The sequence below is a fragment of the Histomonas meleagridis genome (assembly GCF_020186115.1).
Source record: "Histomonas meleagridis strain 2922-C6/04-10x chromosome Unknown scaffold_143, whole genome shotgun sequence".
Taxonomy (NCBI): Eukaryota; Parabasalia; order Tritrichomonadida; family Dientamoebidae; genus Histomonas; species Histomonas meleagridis.
This window is the reverse complement of record NW_027150929.1, coordinates 221867-244679: the sequence shown is the minus strand read 5'-3', so window position 1 is coordinate 244679 and position 22813 is coordinate 221867. Positions and strand designations below refer to the sequence as shown.

At 29.2% G+C, this 22813-nt stretch overlaps 7 protein-coding genes across 7 annotated transcripts; 3 read left to right on the top strand and 4 right to left on the bottom strand.

Moving 5' to 3' along the window:
• Positions 1 to 672: 672 nt before the first annotated feature.
• Positions 673 to 1182, bottom strand: GO595_009938 (Cap protein; the record flags this gene model as incomplete). The annotated part of the gene is made up of 1 exon (XM_067923679.1): positions 673 to 1182. The coding sequence occupies one exon, from the start codon at positions 1180 to 1182 to the stop codon at positions 673 to 675; it is 510 nt and encodes a 169-aa protein (XP_067769887.1).
• A 1171-nt stretch (positions 1183 to 2353) lies between these two features.
• Positions 2354 to 2734, bottom strand: GO595_009937 (thioredoxin peroxidase; the record flags this gene model as incomplete). Its single annotated transcript, XM_067923678.1, has 1 exon — positions 2354 to 2734. One exon carries the CDS (start codon positions 2732 to 2734, stop codon positions 2354 to 2356), a length of 381 nt encoding a protein of 126 aa, XP_067769886.1.
• A 1777-nt stretch (positions 2735 to 4511) lies between these two features.
• Positions 4512 to 5711, top strand: GO595_009936 (uncharacterized protein; the record flags this gene model as incomplete). The annotated part of the gene is made up of 1 exon (XM_067923676.1): positions 4512 to 5711. One exon carries the CDS (start codon positions 4512 to 4514, stop codon positions 5709 to 5711), a length of 1200 nt encoding a protein of 399 aa, XP_067769885.1.
• A 6286-nt stretch (positions 5712 to 11997) lies between these two features.
• GO595_009935 (ribosomal protein S19) lies at positions 11998 to 12420 on the top strand (the record flags this gene model as incomplete). Its single annotated transcript, XM_067923675.1, has 1 exon — positions 11998 to 12420. The coding sequence occupies one exon, from the start codon at positions 11998 to 12000 to the stop codon at positions 12418 to 12420; it is 423 nt and encodes a 140-aa protein (XP_067769884.1).
• A 5394-nt stretch (positions 12421 to 17814) lies between these two features.
• On the bottom strand, positions 17815 to 21027 carry GO595_009934 (pA14 domain protein; the record flags this gene model as incomplete). Its single annotated transcript, XM_067923674.1, has 1 exon — positions 17815 to 21027. The coding sequence occupies one exon, from the start codon at positions 21025 to 21027 to the stop codon at positions 17815 to 17817; it is 3213 nt and encodes a 1070-aa protein (XP_067769883.1).
• Positions 21028 to 21576: 549 nt separating this feature from the next.
• Positions 21577 to 22080, top strand: GO595_009933 (putative V-type proton ATPase 20 kDa proteolipid subunit; the record flags this gene model as incomplete). Its single annotated transcript, XM_067923673.1, has 1 exon — positions 21577 to 22080. One exon carries the CDS (start codon positions 21577 to 21579, stop codon positions 22078 to 22080), a length of 504 nt encoding a protein of 167 aa, XP_067769882.1.
• Positions 22081 to 22129: 49 nt separating this feature from the next.
• Positions 22130 to 22774, bottom strand: GO595_009932 (uncharacterized protein; the record flags this gene model as incomplete). The annotated part of the gene is made up of 1 exon (XM_067923672.1): positions 22130 to 22774. One exon carries the CDS (start codon positions 22772 to 22774, stop codon positions 22130 to 22132), a length of 645 nt encoding a protein of 214 aa, XP_067769881.1.
• Between the last annotated feature and the right edge of the window lie 39 nt (positions 22775 to 22813).

Below are 22813 nucleotides of genomic sequence, written 5' to 3'. Positions count from 1 at the left end.
ATTTAATAATTCCTAATATTTTATCGATTTTCATATTGGTTTTAGTGTCATTATGAATTATTGATTGTAATATCGGCGTGATGTAAGACCAAACCTCCAAATCCTTTCAATCAATTTTTAAATAGTAAATTTAGAACAATAGAAAACGATCCCACTTTTTTTAAAAAATTATCATTCTTTCAATTTGATTTTCAATAAAAATATAAATGACATATATTTTGAATGAAAATATAAAACGAACAACGGTTTGGCAGAATACAGTCCGATTAAAAAATATTAAAAAAGTGATGTATGTCACAATAATTTATTGAATACTTTATGAATGTGTAAAAAATTATTTGATCAAAGGATTTCGAAAAAAAAACTGTATTACGTTATTTGAATTATATATGTGTACATATTTTTTAATGCTACCATATGCACTGTTTTACATGTTCAGATATAATTCCAAATGTTTATGTGAAATATCAAATTTTTTATAAATTCTCTAAATAAAACAAAGTAATATTTCTAATATTAATATCGATTTTTTCGCGTTCAAGAAGTAAGCTAACTATTCCTACTAACTTACGTTGTAAGACTCTTCCCTTATTGCGTGAATAATAAGATTCACTAACAGGTCCAATACGATGTGGATCAAACATAAAAATAAAAGTGGGACATAATTTATTATTAATAAGTAACTGCATAATTTAATTGAACACCTAAGAACTTCTGATTAATAACAGTACCTTGTATTGCCAATCGAAGAACCAAAGCAATACTATGACCAGAATTCAAATTACGTGCTAACCTAGTACGAAATACTTGAGTTTGTGCAGCATTAGGGGTAACGTACCCTGACAAGATAACATTTTGATTGGGTTCATATAATGAAACAGGGGCAGCATGGGTACCCAAACTAATGTTTTTTATTACAGTACCATCAGGTACATATACCAAGGCCCAAAGGACTGGAATTGAAATATCTGTAATCATTTTCAAAGTAAAATTCTTCACTTTACGCATACCTTGAGATGCAGCACTAATCAAGGTAGCTGATACTTGATCACCAACTGCTTGCTCACCTTCACCTACATTAAAACTAATAGGACCGGAACTATTATATGTCTCATTGGGGTACTTTACAGTCTTCAGTGGATGTCCACGTGAATAACTACGTCTACGTAACCTACGAGGCATTGCAATAAAAAATTTAATGTTGTGGGAGATTTATTAATTGTGGGTGAATTAGATAGGAGGGAACATCCTTACGGCGACGATCGTATCGTATGGCACCAATAGATACAATGGGAAGTACAATGACTCAATTCTCAATCAAATAGTAAATGATTTCTTCATGTCAACATATGTAACTAATGTTATGACATATGACAAATATCCAGGAACTTCGTTTTATGGAGTTGATGTAGGCAAAGGAGATGAAGCTGCTGAAGGTTGTGAACCATTGCAGACTCCCACACTCTTAAATGCATTTACACCATCGAATATTTTTTCTCAAAATTACACTTTTACGAAAAGTAATGTATTTACAAGAAGTAATACATGTACAAATAGTAATACATTTACAAAGAGTAACACATTTACGAAAAGTATTACATATACGAAAATTATTACATTTACGAAAAGTAATACATTTTCCAAAAGTAACACATTTTCATCAAGTGCGACATTCTAATACATTTACAAGGAGTAAAACATTTTATAAAAGTAGCATATTCACAGAGAGCAATGCATTCTCATCAAGTGATACATTTTCTCATACTTTTACAATGTCTGATTCATTTTCTGCATCAAATGCATTTACTCATTCAAATACTTTTTCTGAATCGTTTATATTTGATGCTACACTCAGTCATTCGATAGTTTTAACTTATTTATTATCAACTTCAAAATCATTTTCTTTATTAAACTCATTCATAACAATCAGTTATACTCCTTCAAATCAACTAATTCAATAGAAAATGTTCCAGAAGATCCATTTGCAAATGATTTCGATGAAGAAATCTCCTATGTTTAAAATGATAAAATATGTATTTGTTATCAAAAATAAAATAAGAAAACACATAAAATTTTTAATACATTTATATTAATTTTCAAACAAAAAACTTCATAGAAAGAGATTCCTCATGGTATTTTAATTAAAATTTATATTTAATTTTTCATTTATAATAAATTTTTAACTTTCCAAAAATTGTTTTATTTTTTCAATGTTTTAATTTAAAATTCCATAGAAGTCATACATAACATTATATTAATAGATAATTGAGAAATAATATGAATAAAAATTATATTTTTTTAAAATTTTTAAATATTTTGTTAGAGATAAATCTTTTATTTCATGCCATAATATTTAGATTTCATTGCCAAAATTGGCTTGACTCTTGAAACTTGTTTTATAGTTCTTCTCGAAATATTCTTTCGAATCTTTTAGGTTTGGGTTTATTGCATCTTTTCCTTCTTCCCATTGTGCTGGACATACCTTTTTATGTTTTTCTGAGAATTGAAAAGCTTTTACAAGTCGTAATACTTCATTGACATTTCTTCCTACATTAGGATGAGTCATTGAAACATGCTTAATAATTCCTTCAGGATCAATGATAACAGTTCCTCTCATATTATGTCCAAGATTCTCATCATAAAAATTATATTTCTTAGAAATCTTAGCTCCAAGATCTCCGATTAATTTGATATTAATTTTCCCAAGACCTCCTTTGTTTTTTGGTTTTTCCATCCATTCAAGATGAGAATAAACAGAATCAGTTGAAATACCAATAACTTCACAATTTATTTTTTTGAATTCTTCATAAACATTACTAAAAGCTATAATCTCAGTTGGGCAAACGTAAGTAAAGTCTAGTGGATATGAAAAAAGAACAACCCATTTCCCTTTAAAATGATCAAGAGAAACTTCTTCAAATTCAAGACTTGTGTTTACTGCAGTACCTACAAACTGAGGTGCTTTGGAACCAATAACAGCAATATCTTTATTTTTAAGTGAAGATGTTTCTTTAATGATATGGAATATTAATGCACAAATCATTAATGATTAAATAAAATTTGTCTAATGTATTATTAGTTTTTCTTTATATTTTTCAAAGCATTTCAATAAGAAAAAAATGTTAATCATCAAATTTAGTAGTGATTTTTATTTTCTATGAATTATATAATGAAAAGTAGAATTTTATGCAAGTATTTTTAAAAAACTAAAACATTTTGCTATAACTTTGTTTCAATGAAAATAATTCAAAAAGAAGTGAAAAATTTTAACTTTAATAATTTTATTCAAACCTCTGGAATCTTCTTTAGAGATAGTTGTTTCATATGCATAAAATAAAGAAAATCGGAATGAATATAAAAAGTAAATGATAGAGTGATTGACACATTAAATGTAATAATATAGTTTATAGTATCTCATGGATGATTAATAGTTTTTCAATGCTTAATTTTGTATCACAAAAAGTTTTAAAACTCATGTGCATTTTTCACATATTAATATAATCAAAATGCACAGACAAATGATTACATGAATATATGTTTTTTGAGAAGATCAAATTTTGAAAATGAAAACAAATAAAATATTTTGGGAATATTTATATGAAAAAAGATTCGCCTAAAAAAATAATACAAATAATTTTTTTACAAAATCGCATGTAAGCATATTAGCAAATTAAATATTTTTGAACAATCCAAAAATAAACCATTGGTGAAAACAGTATAACATGTACCAAAGTGAACACAGTCCAAAATATTCCTATAGTTCGAATGAAAACCAAAAAGATGAAAGATAATAAAATGTCTGAAATTTTTGCATTTTCTTTTGTAACCAAAATTATAGGTGAAAAAACAAAATTTAAAACTTGTGATAAAAAACATGAAATCTGTTGATTTGAAAAATATTGATTTTTTGATTGGTCGATTTCACTTGGAATAAATTTCAAAAAATGAATTCCAAAAAACATCAAAGCGTATACAAAGATAAGCAATAATACTACGCTTGCGAAAAATCCGCATTTTGATTTATAAACAAATCTAAAATAAAGTTCTATCAATAATATTAACAATAACATTAAGAATGGTCTTCTAAATAAAAGGATATCTTGAATATCGAGAACAATGTTTTCATATTCTCTGATAACACCCAACAACGAATCGGGTGTCAAGAAGGAATTCACTTTTATAATGGTGTGCCCCATTTGAGACCGTTATACAAGTCATCATTTTTGATGTGTGACTTCTACAAAGTCATTACTCCTTCTTTCAATAAGGCAAGCTTTTTAGATGAGATAGGTGAAAGGATTGAAATCCCAAAGGAAAAAACAATTGATGATATTTTTGGAGTTCCAAATGTTCTGCAAAATATATTTGAAACATGTAAATCAATTGTGGAAAACATCGGTACTAATCAGTATTTAGTTAGTGAGCAAATTTCTCATTTAACCACTTTTTTTATTCAAAATTCAATGATATTTATTAATCATCAAGCTCCAGTAAATCCTTTTATTAAAATAATGGATAACACCGGCCTAATTACGGCAATAGCTTCTTGCTTAAATTATGAAGAAGATCCTGGAATTTCAGAATTATATTGTAATGCTGTTCGTTTTATTTCAACATTCACATATTGCGACCCACGTTTTGAAGAAGTATTTCGACATGTTAATTGTGTTGAACCAATTATTTATTCCATATCACAACAATGTGATATAAATGGTCTCAAGGATTCATTTAATGCTATTAACAATCTTCTTGAATCTTTTTCGTCAATTGATGAAAAATATAATGTCTTTCTTAACCACTTTTATGATCTTTTCGTTAAATATTGTCAAGCAGATTTACCACCAGCAAAGTTTACAGTTTTTTGTTATGTCATCACGAAGTATGGGAAAGACATTGAGGAATCGTATCCACTATTTCTTGAACTTTACACTGAAAAAATCGCCATAAATTCGTTTTCTTATATCTTATATTCGCTTCAGTTTATGCTTCGGAAATCTGACGTTATAATCCATCAAATTTTCAAAAGCAGCATCATTCAAAAACTCGTTGAATTCTATATAGAAAATCAAGAAGAAGACGATGTCTATCGTTGTCTATCGTTTTTGGTCTTAACGATCGCCGAGGCACTTTCCAAAACAAATAAAGTTGAAGATGAAGAATTAAAAAGCATTATGAGAAGGTCATTTATCACCCCAGTTGACTTTAAAATAATATCAGAGATGATAGAAAGTCCGGACACACAATTATCAAAGGCTGGATTGAAATTTATAATTCAATCACTTCCTGATTCTTTAGAATTGGTTGCCGTTCCATTCTTAACACATGACAAACTCACAGAAACGTTGTTTGATATAATGGATACAGGTTCAATTGAACTTAAGGAAATCGCAATTGAAGCATTATTAAAATTAACAAAATGTTCACATGAGGTCCAAGAAAAGTTCTTGAAGTATAATATAAGCGACGAAATCATAGATTATTGCGAGTCTGATATTCCATGCCTTCAAATGCCAATGCTCGAGTTGATTCTTGTTTTAATTAACGAACTATCCAAAGGTGGAAAAGGAAAGAAGTTAATGCGCAAGCTGGCGTCGTCCGGAATAGTTAAAACAGTATTTTCCGTCGAATCTGAAAATGAAAATGTAAGAGATATGGCAATGTACCTTCAACGAAGGATACAAATGGAGAGCACAGAGCCAATTATTGCTTAGATGTGTCGTAATTTTGATAGTTATCCAGCGAAATAATAATAAAAAATTGTTGCTTTTTTTAACTCGAGAGTAATTCTAACGAACCCTTGAATCACGTGTGCCTGTTGTTTCTATTTGGCTTCAGAGAAAACTTTTGAGATCACCAGAAATGGAATTCGATTAGAAATATTTGATTGTTTTACAAAAAGTGTAAAATGAACTTGTGGCTTTTTTTGGAAAAAGTGCCTGAATTCACATACAATTTTATTAAACTATTCAAAAAACATTTATAATAAATGGAATTAGTTTGTAAACATGAAACCAATTTTCAGAGGGAATATGCTTAATGTTTATTTAAAAAAAGATGTAAGAGTAAAGGTCGAAGCAGTGATCGAATTATCAATAATACAACTTCAATTTACAAATTAGCTATGAATACAGGAATATCTGAATCAAGTCTCAAGTTTTGGAAAAAATGCTTGCTGGTAGATAAAGATTGCCGACCATGGAAAAATAACCATGGAAGTGGTCACCTGATCTTTACTGATGTTGTTTGCAGTGGAAGCTGAAGTGAAATTCATATTTCTGACTTTCTAATTGAATTTATTGATAATTTATAACGTAAAAGATTGAGGCAAAAAAAATGAATTTTTGGCAGAAACTTTTAACATTCAATATCCCAATAAAATTAAAAGCACGAAAATCTAGCTTGTAATCTTGCAGGAAGAATCGTAATTTTCTGCAATTTTTCATTTTTTTTTCTATCTGAACATTCTTATAACACAGCATTATTATTTCTTTATGATTACATTGGAAAGCTAAGTGGGCAATAATAAGGTGAGATATTTCTTCGAATTATGTACTTTCAATTTAACATCACTTTTTGAATTGAGGAATTGTTTTAGTGAAAATTTTGATTGCCCTTTGAATACACTTGTTCATTATTTATCATTGAAAAGTGCTCATCAAGAAAAACAGTTATATTCCGACTTATTTCATTCAAAATGATTTTATGTAGTGTTGGCACTTGGTAACCGGCTACCTTTTTCCCGAGATGGGCAAAATATTATCAGACTGCAAAAGGACATATGATTTAAGCATCAATGATATATTGGATCGAAAATATTCTGGCACCTTATGTTATGACAATACGAAACCGCATTGAAAAAGACAAAATGTGTTATATTATAACGGATGGACGCACAGCTGTGTATCCGATGATAAGCCATTCTTTTCATTTACTCCAAAATAAATAGAATTAGCTTTGCTGAGCGCATTTGGTTTTGAAAAATTAAAATATGAGTTTCTAGTGTGATATTGAAATTATTACATTAATGAAGGAATATGTTTTACATGAATCAGAAAAAATATTTTTGTTAGTCAACCCAAATACCCATAAAAGCCAATTTTGTCTATCAAATAAATTACACTTGATATTTCAATCGATTTAAAAGCCAAAGAATTCAAACAAGCAAATTAGAAACATATTAAAGGAAGGAAGATCACAACTTGGAATTGATAATAACAAATTATTTACAACATTTTTGGGATATAAATTGTCTTTTTTTTATGAGGTTAAAAGTCGATCATTGCATTCAATAAGTCAGATTTATCGAATTACTATTTTGAATCCCATAAAAATGAAGAAAGGTGATCACTCGAATTTGTTGTACAATATTGGGATCAAACTCTTGAAGTAATGGCAAGATATTGTATTTCCGAAACTGAACGTTTTCCGCATATAAAACAAAAACCCCGCGGAAATTAATCGGTAAAAGCTGTAATTAAAATTTTAAGTGTATACATATCAATATCCATTTACTAGTATCTACTATAATTTGAACAATTATACTAATATAACCAATAATACTTCTAATCTAAACAATTCAATAAAAATTAGGATTATAATGTCAGCAATATAATTTTGGTCATTCAAATTAATATTCATATTATTTAATTTAAATTCCTATTGATTGTATTTTATTATGATTATAATTATTTCATAATGTTTTTATTAAAATTTGATAAAATTTAATTCGAAAACTTTTATTGATATACTATAGAGAAGATCTCATTCAGAAAAAGCTATAATTTCTGAATTTAAATGGACATGCTGGAGCATAATGATCTTTTTTATGGCAATTACTACAATGAGATAATCTTCTCCTACAAAAGTGCTGACCAACATTCAGATTGTACTGTTGGTTGTGCGCCAGGTCATTAGTACATCTCTTGCCATCGGGTCTATTGTTTTTTCAATTTTTGTTCATAAATAAAGAACTCTTTGATAAGGTCTCTTGCTGGTTCTGAACATTAAGCAACATCAGATCAATATTTCAATTTTTTCATTGTCGGATTCTAGTACGACATTTCTTTTTTATTATCTTCGATAATATTTATTTCAGGAGGTGTTTCATTTAAATTATTGAAAAATAAATATCTGATATTTCATCTCCATAAATTATAGGGTTAATTCAGATGTCCCCAGGGGACAGTCCCCGGTGACATGTCCCCGGGTGTTCAATTTTTTAACAGTCATTGTGAAAATTTATGGATTTCAGCAGTGGATTTTTTTTCGAAGTTGGAGAAAACCGAATAAATTGAGTTTATCGGTAATACAAAAAGTTAAAAAGACGATTAAACTCATGTCAAAAATGTATATTGTGTGTTTCAATTCAATGTCGTCGTTTTTAATTCAATGTTATTACATTCAAATGTAATTTGGATATATAAAAATTTCCATGGTATCAACAGGTATTGATCGTATAATAATTTTGCATCAAATTTTTTCCCAAAACATTTGGCAAAAAATGACTTTTTTGTTTCAGAATGAATCGCGTTGGAGAAAGCGTTGAAGCAATTGGGAAACACGTATTTGCTTCATGTACTTCATTGATAAATATCACAATCCCGAGTGCGGTCACATCGATTGGGAATTATGCATTTGAATCATGTTCGCATTGGAGACATTTTCTTTTGGAGAAAGAGTGAAAATATATGTGGATTGTGCATTTTATTCATGTTCATCATTTAAAACCTTACAATTCCAAGTATTGCATTATTTTTGGGACGAAACATCGCCAACAGTGCCTTTTCTAAAGTACCAATATCATTTATTAGACGTTGGTAACATATCAAAGCGAGACATTTGGAGATTTGAAAGCATCCAAAGGAACGACAATTGAAGGATGACTCCTGATGCCAACGCTCACATTCACAGAATCAAACGCATTCACAATTAGAGGCAGTGACCATTGTGTGGTGCTAATAAACATTTTTAGACGATTTTTCAATAAATAAAACATTAGAATTGTCTTTTGTTCAACCTCATGGGTAGGGTATCAGTGCGTTTTTTTTAAAAGCAATTTAATCGTCTTTTTAACTTCTTGTATTACCGATAAACTCAATTTATTCGGTTTTCTCCAACTTCGAAAAAAAATCCACTGCTGAAATCCATAAATTTTCACAATGACTGTTAAAAAATTGAACACCCGGGGACATGTCACCGGGGACTGTCCCCTGGGGACATCTGAATTAACCCTAAATTATATTTCCGAATTCAGATTCATATGAAGAATTAATTAATCTATCAAAAATTATATGGATGCAAGTTAAATCAATTTTGACATAATTACAATAATTTAATTTATTTATTGCATTTGAGATTCCTTAATTTTTATGTTCATATGCAACAATTAAATCTTTACATTTTCGAATTTTTTTTTGAATTTTTTTTACAGCATACATACCAAGTTTTCTACCATTGTATATATGCTCACGAATTGTTTCCCAAAATTGGACCAAAGATTAAACAAACTGAAGAACTACAAAATAGGGTGATTTTAGAAGTATAGATTTGATTGGACAAAAAATTCCCAATTTTATTTGGCAACAGGATGGAGCAGGTTCTCATCAGCCATGTCATGAAATTCTTGAACAAATTTTGCATGGAAGAATTGTTAAGTGGCCATCTTTTTCGCCAGATTTATCACCCATAAAGCAATTATGGGCAAAAATCAAAGAAAAACTTCGAGGTAGGAGTTTTCGAAACAAAGATGAATTATACTTAGCAATTAAATAAGAATGGGAGTGAATTCCACAAGAAACTATCATTAATTTGTATGATTCAGCATATTACAGGTGTATTGCATGCAAACAACTTAATGGTGTATGCCTAAATCAATACTGGAATCAAGTTTTTATTATTTTCCCACGATTTCGTCACTTTTATGTGAATTTTGAATTGTTTTACCGGTTGCCGAACATTATTTGACAAAGGTTATATACATATTAATAAACTATTTATTCACTATAAAGTAGTAAAAGAAAACAAAAAATTTCATTAAAAGGCTTAATTGATGAAATTTTTTATAAAAATTATTTAGAGCTATCAGAATGATTGGGAACTTCATAAGAAACATGTTAAAGATGTAGTTAATCCAAATGAAATATTAAAAATAATTCGAAATGATGAAATAGAAAAATTTTAAGAAACATCATCACAACAAAATTTTGTTTTGACTAAAAAATCAAATCACTTTCTGTCAGATACTCATTTATTAATAAAGAAAATGTATGCATCAAAAAGTTACATAAAAATATCTAAATTATTATTACTTCTTTAATATTAAAGATATTTGTCTGTTTAATTTAGAATCAATTTTATTAATTTCATGTTTCAAATTAATGATTGGGAAATGATTAAATTAATTAATATACTGCATCTTCAAGAAATAACAACAAAATAGTTCAATCTTGGTTTTCTTTCATGCTTAATGAGTACTTTTGTAAAACTTTCATATAAACATTAAAAGATGAATATTATATCTTTAAATTTCATAAAAATCTACAATATTTTTTATGTTTTTAAATAAATAAAAAAATAAAAACACATTTATTTTTATAAATTTCTATTATCACCTTGAGTCAAGTTTTTTCCGATTTTGTTCAGAATGTCTTTGAATAATTTCTTGTATTTCGGTCATTCCTTCATTAAGTGACATAGGTGTTTCACCTGCGTCATCTATCACATCTGGATTTGCATGATTATCAAGTAACAACTTAATAACATCTTTTGCAATAGCACGAGCAGCATAATGCATTGGTGTTCTTTAAGACATAAACAAATCATATATTTATCTTGTGCATTTACATTTGCCCCTTTTTCAAGTAATAATTGACAAATATTAATATTACCTGAAAAGCAAGCAAGATGAAAAGGAGTCACACCATAAACATTAAAAAAAACTTCGAAATTATTAAATAAACATCCAAAAATTCAAATTAATATCTACTATATCTGAAATATTATCATTCATCTTACGTAATAATTTATGTATAACTTTTTCATGTCCATAATAGCATGCCCAATGAAGTGGTGTTCTAAATAATTTGAAAAATTTCCAGATAAATCACTAATTAAAGGATTTGCACCATATTTAAGTAGAATCGAAACAGTAGAAATACGTCCGACTTGTTTTGACTCTTCATCAGTTGCACAACATGCTTCAAACAAAGGTGTTCTACCATCCATTGTTTGTGCATTAATATTAGCACCAAGTGAAACTAAATAATCAATGATTTGATTATTACCCATTCGTGCTGCACAATGAATTGGTTCACGAAATATTAAAAATGATACAAGAAAAATTAAAAGAAAACACATTAAAAAAGAAAAGAAACAAAATATATTATAAATAAATATTATGTGCTGTTGGATTAGCCCCGTTTTGTATTAGAAGTTCTAAACATGGTCTTTGATTATGTAATGCTGCTAAATGAATTGGCGCAAAATAAAAATGATTTAAATTCCATTGTAATCATTAAGAAAAATATCAGCTCCTGCATCAATAAGAATTTTAAGAATTTGTTTAAACCCATTTATACATGCTAAACAAGCAGCTGTTTGAAAAAAATATAAAAAACACCAAAAATTTTTATGGATCATTTCGAAATGAAAAATATTAATGTCACGTAAATTTAAGTTAATTCCGAGATCAATTAGAAGTTGAACCATTTTTGCTTTTTGGTGCATAGTTGCAGCATGTAAAAATGATGGATATTCAAGATTTATGTGGTTAATTTCAATCAGTAAAAAAGATATAAACATTTTGTATTTGACAATTTATTGGAACTTGTGATGGTACAATTGGATTAAATAATTCTTCATTCCCTTGGCAGCATAACTTAAAAGCTTTCTTTTCGATGGAAGACATCAGGAAAAAACGTTAGTTGGTGACCGTTTAATAAGACCGTTTATCAAATTTCGGTTTTATCGGTTTGTCTGTGGTCATACCATTTTTGGAGAATGTCCAAATTTGCACAACGTAACTATACATTCCGTGGTAAAACACTCGATGACCTCAAGGCCATGGAACTTCCAGAATTTGTCAAACTTCTTTCAGCACCACGCAGGCGTTATATCTCACGTTGTTTCGGAGTTAAACATCTTCACCTTATCACTAAACTTAAAAAGGCTCGTGAAGCTGTTAAGGGCCCAGGAGAAAAGCCACCTGTTGTCAAAACACACTTAAGATCAATGGTTGTTCTTCCAGAATTTGTTGATAACATAATCGGTATCTATAACGGCAAAGAATTTGTCGAAGTTCAAATCAAACCAGAAATGATTGGCCATGTTCTTGCTGATTTCGCAATGAGCAAGAAGATTGTTAAACACAGCAAAGCTGGTGTTGGTGCAACTCGTAGCTCATCTGCAACATCTTTGAAGTAAAAGCCAATTTGATTTAGTTACGTGATATAATTTTCCAAATTAAATCAAAATAATTAATATGTTCAAAATTGATTTCAAATCTTTTTCTTAATTTTCTGTTTACAACTCGAAATAATGATAATAAATATTTGTAAATATTTGTAAATTAAAATTTAAACAAAGAATTCAATTTTATAGTAACATTCCTGATAACACATTTTTTTACTCTAAAATAAACAATTTTTTGTTGACGAATTTGATTTTTCTCTGATAAATTTTTAATAAGGTATTATCACAGATAAAAGCAGTACGATTCAAGGCGAACATATTCCACTTATTTTAAATTAAATATCTTTTGATTTTTGAAAAAAAATGCATTTTTACCATAATAACTCAAAATATAAAATGTTACTTATAAAATCTATATATCTTAAGAGATCCAAATTTGATGATAATTGACTTAAAGAGAAGCATGAATTTTTAAAAAAAAATAATTCATACATGTTAAAATATAAAATTTTGTAATGTTTATATATACTCAGTCTACAGATTCTTAAAGAAATATTGTCAAATGATATAACTTTACATAAATAATGTTTATATAAGTTATGACTTTTTAATTTGATGTAAGGAATTGGAATAAATTTTGGAATATTAAAAAAAAAATTTGGTATAATGTAATAGAACTTAAGTTAAGTCATAAAATTGAGTCAATGATTGAAAGCAACTACAATTCTGACAAAGAAGCAAAATGATTGAAGAGTCAATTTTTTTATAATAAATCTCAGAAAAACAAAAAGTTCAAAATGGAGGTTTTTACGTATAAAAAAACGTTATATAAATATTCTGACATTTTTCTATGAATATTCTGAATGGAAGAAAAATTTGAATCAATAACCGCTTACGTTAGGATTTTTTGGTGAGGGCTTTTGACGGTAGCTGAAAAAGATGCTCCAAATGTGGCATTTATTCCTGAAAAAACAAGATGTATCTCATCTTTTATGTCCTCCAAGAACTTGCTTCCAATAATTTTAATATCTATTTAAATTTTTTACAAAGTTTTTTTTAAAGTTTTTATAAAAAAATCATTTTTTGATATCACTTTCCAAGTGGTTCGGCATTTTTTATACAAAATGAAAAGGACACAAAACCCAAATAACCAAAATCAAACAACAGGAAGTCAGCACTCTCAAAGAGTGCCCGGAGGGTATCGCTTAGTTATGAATGCAGAAAATTTAAAAAGATCAGAAATTCCAGAAATACTATTCAATCAAATTTCATTTAAAACTATTGAACCTTTACCTAAAATAGAAGTACCACCAGATTTACCACTTGCGCAAAAAATATTTTTTAAAGAAGATGATTTTCAGCAAACAATCGGGAAAATGAAGCAATGTAATAGCAAAGGCTTGTGTATGAAATGCAAAAAGGAAGAAGCAACGAACATATGCGTGCCTTGTGGACATAGAATATTTTGTGCAAAATGTTCCGAGAAAATTCCAAAAAACAGATCAGAAACTTGCCCACTTTGTAATGTTCACATCTCTGCAGCCGTACGTGTGTTCCCTGAATCAAAGTGTGTCGTTTGTTGTGAAAATGATTGTTCGGCCATATTTATTCCTTGCGGTCATCAATGTTGTTGTTACAGTTGTGCAAGTGAAATATGGAAAGAAAAAAACCCTTGTCCAATTTGTCGTAAACAACTGATCAGAATTTCAATGGAATTTCCGATTTTTGATGATGATGATAATTACAATGATATAACATCATAAGATATCATTGTTAAAAATTTTACAGAAGTTATTGACCTTATAAGCTTAACAGCTTCATTGGGCTCACGGTTTTAACAACAGAAAGCATAAAGAGAAAAGTGAACTCATTCAACAGAAAAAGTGGTGGTATTTCATTGAATATTCTAATCGGTTAAATTTGTAAACTGCGGAGAAAAATTTTGATTTTTTTTTTTTTAAGCAATTGTTCATTGTGAATAAATGTTTTGTTAAATACCTTTTTGTCTTTGCAAGGTTTTTAATATAAAATTACAATTTTTGAATCAACACTATACGAAAATGTTAATGTAAAATTAACAATTTGGATGTAAACTAAATTATTTTATTACATTACTGTAATTAACTATTGCATCATTCTTTGGCTATTTTCTTTTTCTTTTATAGAGAGGTTATTTTATATTCAATTTTCAAAGTGTTTCTGAAATATTTTAACATTTACCTTTTTTCATTTCGAAGTTCAACAATTTCTGGATGACTATAACGAGTTGCAAAAATAAGTGCTGACCAAAACACTGTGAATAAATTCCAAAATTTTTTTTTAAATGAAAAATAATTATAATCAAAATTAATTAACCTAAAAAATCATCTTTCGCATCAAAATCAATTCCTTTCTGTTTAAGAAGTAATTTGACGATTTCTAAATTCCCTTTTTCAGCAGCACCCATAAGCGCTGTTCTAAAACACATAAATAAATTCCGAAAAATTATTTGAAATGTTAAATAAATTGTATAAATATTATATCAATCAAAAAATCATCTTTAGCATTAAAATCAATTCCTTTCTGTTCAAGAAGTAATTTAACTATTTCTAAATAACCTCCAACAGATGCTTTCATAAGTGTTGTCCTAAATATTTAATGTTAACTCCACAAATTATATTGAAACATCAAATTATCATAATCAATTTTATCTTTCGCATTAAAATCGATTCCTTCTTGTTCAAGAAGCATTTTGACAATTCCAATATAACCATTTGCAGCTGCTCTCATAAGAGCAGTTTGAAACTTTATAAATATATTCCAAAAATCATTAAAAAACAAAAAATAATTAAAATAATTATTAATCAACAAAAATAAACATCATCTCTAGCATTAACATCAATTCCTTTTAGTTTAAGAAGTGCTTTGACTACTTTTGTGTGTCCTTTTAAAGATGCTATTATAAGAGCTGTCAAAAAAAATCGGGATTAATACCAAATAATCACTTGAAATATAAAATTGCTGATATAAAGTTCATGAAAACTTTTAAAATATTTTTTTCATTGATATCAATTTCTTCATGTTTAAGAAGTAATTTAATAATTTTTGGAAGGCCTTGTCTAGTTGCACTTAAAAACAATGACATAAATAAATTAAATTAATATTAAATATTATTTAGAAACAAAAAATTGCCAAAATAATTTGTATCTTTGACTTTGATGTCAATTCCTTTTTGATTAAGAAGCATTTTAAATATTTGTGAGTTTCCATTTCTAATTGCAAAAATAATAGCTGTTTCAAATTTCTCAAATAAATATTAAATTCTCTAAATAATTATCAAAAATCGTTCAAAAATATTAAATAAAACAAATAAAATTATTAAAATAAATTTTAAATAAAGCAAATAAATATCTTTAGCATTAACATCAATTCCTTTATGTTCAAGAAGTAATCTAACTATTTCTGTGGAACCACTTTGAGAGGCCTTCATAAGTGCTGTTAAAAATATTTTAAATAATTTCCAAATATTATTTTGAAATATCAAATTATTTATATAAATTCTGTCTTTCATATTTATATCAATTTCTTCATTTTTAAGAAGTAATTTAACAATTTCTACATTACCTTTAATAGTTTCTAACATAAGCGCAGTTCTAAATACTTCAATTAAAATCCAAAAAAATCAATCGCATTAATATAAAATCCTTTTTGATTAATCAGAATATATTTCGACAATTCTATGTTTCCTGATTCTATAGCAAAAAGAAGTATATTTATAGGAATATTGTTGTCTTTTAATATATATTGAATGAGATATAAATTCCCATCTGCTGCAATTTCGTTTGCAATAATATTATAAGTTTCATTAAAAGTCATTTCGTTTTCTTCAAGGAGAAATTTGAAGATTTCATAGTTGTTATATAAAACACATTCTATCCATAAATTTTTTAGCTGATATTTTAAATTTTCAATTTTTTCTAATTTATTTTCATATATATATTTAAAGATATCATTTCGATGAAATTCAATTGCTGCTTTATATGCACCTTCAAATGATGAATGATTTTGTTCACACAAATGAATGATTTCTTCATTTCCACTTGCAACTGCATATTTACCTGTATATTTGATATTTGCACCATTTACAAGCAAATATTTAAAACATTTAACTGAAGAAAAAAATGCTGCATAATCAATTAATTTAACATTTCTTTCATTAATAAATGAACATCTTTCATAAAGTGATGGTTTAATTGTTTGATTAAAATCAAAATTTGCTTGTGATGATATTTCTTGAAGTTTTTCTATATCATCATTTCGAATTATTTTCGATATTTCACTTGGATTAACTCCTTCTTTCATTAATTTCTTATGAAGTTCAAAATCATTCTTAGATAGTTCTTCATAATTTATTTTAGCTTCATAACGAAATGTATTCTCTATTTCCCATGAACTAACAAATTCGTCAGGTATATATGTTGGATAAAACAATATATTATTATAATGCATAAAATATATCGAACGTTTTCTTTTAAGAAATTTATAAGAAATCATTTTTCGTTCATCCATTTGTTCATAAACAAAATTAGCACCATTTTTGATGTAAAAATGATTTAAAGTTGTTACAAAAATTTTGTTAACATTTATATTAAATTTCTTATAAAATTTTTTATGAAGCGTACTTAAAAATTGTAATAATAAATTTATATTATAGCCATGGGAGCAATAAAAAGAAAATAAAATTTTACAAGTTATTAAACAAAAGGAATATGAATAATTTTGGTCAAAACATTCCAAGACTTTTTGAACTGTTAAAGTAACATTATCTTCTTTTAATTCAAATATGATATTTTTTAGAGATAAGAGAAAATCCATTAGATGAAGAAGAGGAACTTTTGTATGATTTTTGAGGTCAAAAAGTGACTTTTCGATAGGACTGCGGCCATTTAAATATTTAAATATATTATTAATTCCGAACTTTAAATTAATATTTGAAATTATTTCGAATATCTAAAACAACATTAGTGTTAGCATCTCCTAAGAAGATGATAAAATATTTTGCATATTTATTTTATATATATTTCAAACTTCAAAATAATATTTGGAAATTATTGCAAATATTTAAAACAACGCTTATGTTAGTATCTGAAGGAAAACAGAAACAGTAAAATTTATTAAACAATAAGAATTTCAAAACAATTTTTAATCATAACAACTCTTAAAAAATCAAACAAAATATGAAAAAATAAAACATGTTAAATAAATGCTATGATCACATATCAGCAACATTGCCCATGTCTGATCAGCTACGCTTTTCATATCTTTGGCAACTTTAGTGAAGTTTTCATTACAATTTTGGTAAATTATGATTTATCATTGAAGAAAATTATTCCAAAAATAAAACAACGCCAAAAAATTTTATTATTGCTACAATTCAAACAAAATATTTCTGTCGACAATTTCATTCAATTGAATTGTATTTCTGATTTCTTTCCAATTACTATTTCCTTCTTCGCTATAATAAAACACCAAAATCGACCGACAATCTTTGGTTGTATTAACTACTTGCGTCTGTGTCCTTCCCACAGATACGTTACCATTTACATCATATTTGTTCACAAAAACAGTGCCACTGAACTGCCACCACTTGCGTAGCCTATTTGTGGCAGTTACGCCGCCTCTAAACCGCGTATCCATTTTCATTGTGATTAAATAATTTTTTGGATATTCCATATCTATGAAGGGAACTATTCTGTTTTTGACTTCCTCATCAATGTCACACTTGTACTTGGTCTCATTGTCGTATAAAAAGACAGGAACGCAAACATTATCACTTCGAAATTCTAAATATCCATTGTAGTCATCAGAATTTGGATAAATTGTTTCGTTCTGTGTCTTATAGTACCCAGCGTATAGTGTAATGTCTTCATCTAAGACGATCATATGATCAAATTCTTTTGTAATATCTTTGTCATAAAAATAGTTGGCAAAAACATAGCCTCTATGCGATGGTGGATCGATTTGTTGAATTGGTTCTTCGTTATCTTGTGTAACTTTCCCGATTAATTTTCCATCAATATCAATAAATGTGACAGAAAATGATTGTCTCCACTTTGCATAAAGCTTAATACTGTTTGTTATATGAGTATTTTCGAAATCAAAAGGTTCACTTAGTTCTTCATCTTTGTACCACCCCAAAAATACGAAACCGTTTTTGGTCGGCGTTATCGGCCTCAGAAATCTTCGGTTTGCGATGAAATCCGATTGAATTTCCTCACCGCCATTTGTAACGTATACAATTTTATGGTATGTCACTTTTTCATTCAGACCGTTTGGGTCATATGGGGGCGAAAGTTTGTAAAAACCATAACAAGAACTCCCTAACAATACTTCACCGTTGGTGTAATTAATTCTAATGGTGTATACTTGATGTCCATAGGAACCTAATAAATTTTGATCGTTTTCAGAATTGGTATTTATAACTTCCCATGTTTTGCCTCTATCTAAGCTTCTTAAAACGCTTTTATCATTTAGGAAGTAATCTCCTGAGCCACCGATATAAATTAGATCAGTATAATGTGGATCTACTACACATGTATCAATTCTTCTTGATCCTCTATAATCAGTTGGGATATTATCGGTCAAAAATGTAACATTGCCACTATCAACGTCGATACAAACCATATCTTTTGAATCATATTTACCCTTTGTATAATATATGACATAAAGTAATCTATTAACTTGATCAAAACTCATATCAAATACTTTAAAAGTACACTCAGACCCCCATTTATCAGGGAAAGGATTGTTTTCGTTAACTTTTTTCCAAGTAATTCCTTCGTCATAAGATACAATAACATAAGGATCACCAATTTTCTGTCCATAAATTTCATGAGGCTCTATTAAGTTCATACAAAACACTTGATCACATTCATTCATTATTTCGAACGTTTTTCCATTATCAATAGATTTATATTGTCCCACGAAAATTGTCTCAGGGTTTTTAAATGATTGAATCGTTTGTATGCTTCTTCTTTCTTGTGCGCTTTTCACATATTTTCCTGTTAAATTTGAAGTTTTTCCAGCATCAAATGATAATGTTAATTCTGGTATAGACCCATCACTCCACGACTTTAGAGATGTGCCGATGACTGTCTTCTCATCGGGCATGAATAGCCCGTACTGGTTACCCGGCATGTTAAAGAATGGAATCCAATATAATCCTCCGTTCAATGTATAAGCGCCGTGATAATCTTGCGCGCCAAACGATAACAGCGTCGTGTCATAGTAATTAAACGTTAATTTCGCACCTAACATTATGTTTGAGATTTGTCCGGGCGAATGCCATCGAATTCCTCCGTCAGTTGACATCAACAAATTGTCAACGCCAAACGTGAGGAGCTTGTCTTGGTTAATCGGATTCCATATGATAACTTTCTCGCGAGCATCGCAATTGGAATCACCAAAATGAAAAAATGATGTTCGGTCATAAGTCCATTTGTTCCATGTTTTGCCGGAATCATGTGAGTAATATAAAAAGGTTTGATAGTAAACAGTTTCAACATTTCGTGCTGTGATGGCCATGCGCGATATGTTGATAGGACAAACTTTTAGTGCTTGCGCCATTTTGGATGTTGGGTAGTTACTACCTAATGTGATTTCAGTAAATGTGCTGCCATAATCTGTGGAAAGCCATATTCCATTAAAGGTTTGGACATATAAGTTGTTATCAACTAAGTCAATTCCTGAAATCTCATCATCTTGGAAATGCGATAATTTTTGAAGGCTTTTGCCATGGTCATTTGAATAATATACACCTTTTTGAGTTCCGATAAATAAATAATTACCATCTTTGCTAACCCGGATAATACCATCAGGGGCTAAAGTAGTCTGTTGAACAAATGTTTCACCACCATCAGTGCTGATATAAAAGCCTGAAGTTGTTTCATTGAACAAATTATTGGCACTTTTTACAGGATTTAAGTTTTCGCCATTGCGAATGTCACAATCTAATTGATATGGCGTAGAAAAATAAACACGCATGCAAATGCCTTTTTCAGAATCATATGATGATGGATCAAATGCTAAGCTGTCACGAAGATAACGTGATCCATAAATTCCTGAAAATTTTTGCTTACGATTCCATGTTTGTCCTTGGTCATACGAGTACTCAATTCCAGATTCAAACTTACCCCCATTGCCAACTGTAACTACATGATTCTTATTCTTGGGATCAATGGCTATACTACCTACTCCGCAACTTTTGTGCCCATTGTTGGATTGAAACCAGGTAATTCCCCCATCAAGAGATTTCCAAAACCCTGAAACATCGGTTCCATATAGAATAAAATTTCCGTCATCAGAATCACAGGCAAGACTTGTTGGCCACTGACATCCCTCTCCACCAGCATTACCATTTTCATATTGTTCCTGGTTGACTAGACGCATCTTTGTCCATTTTTGAAGATTTGTATTAATCTTTGAAGCTGGTAACTGCTCAAATGTAGATGGCTTAAAAGAGGTATCTTCAGTATCATCAACATCACCAATATCTGATTGCTTTTTAACAACAACAGCAATAACAATAATAATGATCAATATTAAAACAATTACGACACTTCCAATAATGATTAACTTCATGTGCTTTTTAATAAAATTTTTACTTTTGGAATCATTATTTGAATTATCGCTTGAATTGCTCATGAGCCAAAAAAATCGTTTTTTAGTGCAATTTCACTTTTTGAAGTGACTGTAAATTTTGAACACTTGATATTGCCACTTTTAACTGAATTAGATTCCTATCGTAGTTTACACGGATAATCGAAAAGTTTTTTTGGTTTCCAACTCTAGAATTCTACACGAGTACAGATTTCTTAGTATCATCTTCTAAAGAAAGCATACTTTTTACATTACTGATACAAAATAAAATTATTTAATTGATACCATTGAGATCAAAGTACTGTTTAAATGATTAGCATGTTACAGAAAGCCATGTATTTAAATCTAATTCTTTTTAATTCATTAAAAATATTATGCATAATGGATGACTTCACTTTATAACATTTTTGAACTTTAAAGATTTATTGAGGCAAAGGATTAAAAAAAACTATTCACATTTTTAAGAAAATTTATCGGAGCACCCCAAAGACACTTTTGTTGATAAAAACGGTTTGGTTAACCTATAAACATATGTCGTCCGGGTTTTTATTTGACATCTCTCCTTACAATTTTGCCGGAGAAGGCATTGGCCTATGCGTTGGCCTAGCAGCCATCGGGGCAGCATGGGGTATTTGGACATGTGGCACAGCAATGTCTGGAACAGCAGTTGTATCAGGAACAATTTCAATGAGAGATATTATGAACTTAATTCTTTGCGAAGTTATCGCCATTTACGGGTTAATTATGGCACTTGTTTTAAATGGCAGAATTGAATACCATGGGTTACCATTTGATAGACAACATTATCATGCCGGTTATGCCATTTTCTTTAGTGGTATTGTACAAGGAGCTTGTAGCTTATCTGCAGGTTTAGCCATTGGTCTTGTTGGTTCCTCAATATCACTTGTTTGTCATCGAGATGCAGAAATGTTCTTCAAATTACTTATTGTCCAAATTTTCTCAGAACTTATTGGTATCATGGGTCTTTTAGTTTGTCTCTTGACGTCAATGCGTGCCAGATTCCAAACATCATAAAATATTTAACATTAACATAAATCTCTTTTTATTCCGACACTCTAAACTCTCACTCGTCATCGATGTAAAACGGATAGACGGGACAGCCAAACAAAAACTGTAACTGTTTGCAGATTTCTTTGACAATCTTTTGATTTGTATATTTGTGACCAAAATGAAATGCGGCTCTGTGGTTAAAAGATACTGTCTCGAGAAACACTACCCGACGCTCAATGTTCATCCGTTCGATGATTAAATTCAGCAAAATTAACGCTTTCTTATCTCGATCAATCAAATTAGGTACAAGGATTCGATCTTCATCAATGAACCGAACAATAGATCGATCTGATGACATGTATGGAAGACGCTTTTCGTCTTTTTCGTTTTTATTAACATCTGAATGAACTGCAACACCATAACGAAGAATAGGTCCGTCACTATATATTATGCAATCCTTTGGCACTAGTTGTCTGTGGACACCAGTATGAACTGGTGTTAGTCCATGGGGACTCGAAACTAAAAAATTAAATCTGATTAAAGAGGAACTTTTTTGTCTTGATTTCGGAAATTCAATTGAAATGGGCGGAGTAAGCGTGGATCTGGTACGAACTTTCTCACTATAATAATTATTATTTATAGGTTGAAGATCTTTTTGGGCCTGAGCAGGTCTTTTTGCTTGAAAACCAATATCCTCAAGAAGCTCAGCTGGAAGCATTTGGAGGTCTTGGCTCGAAAATTCCCCCTGTGCTTCCTC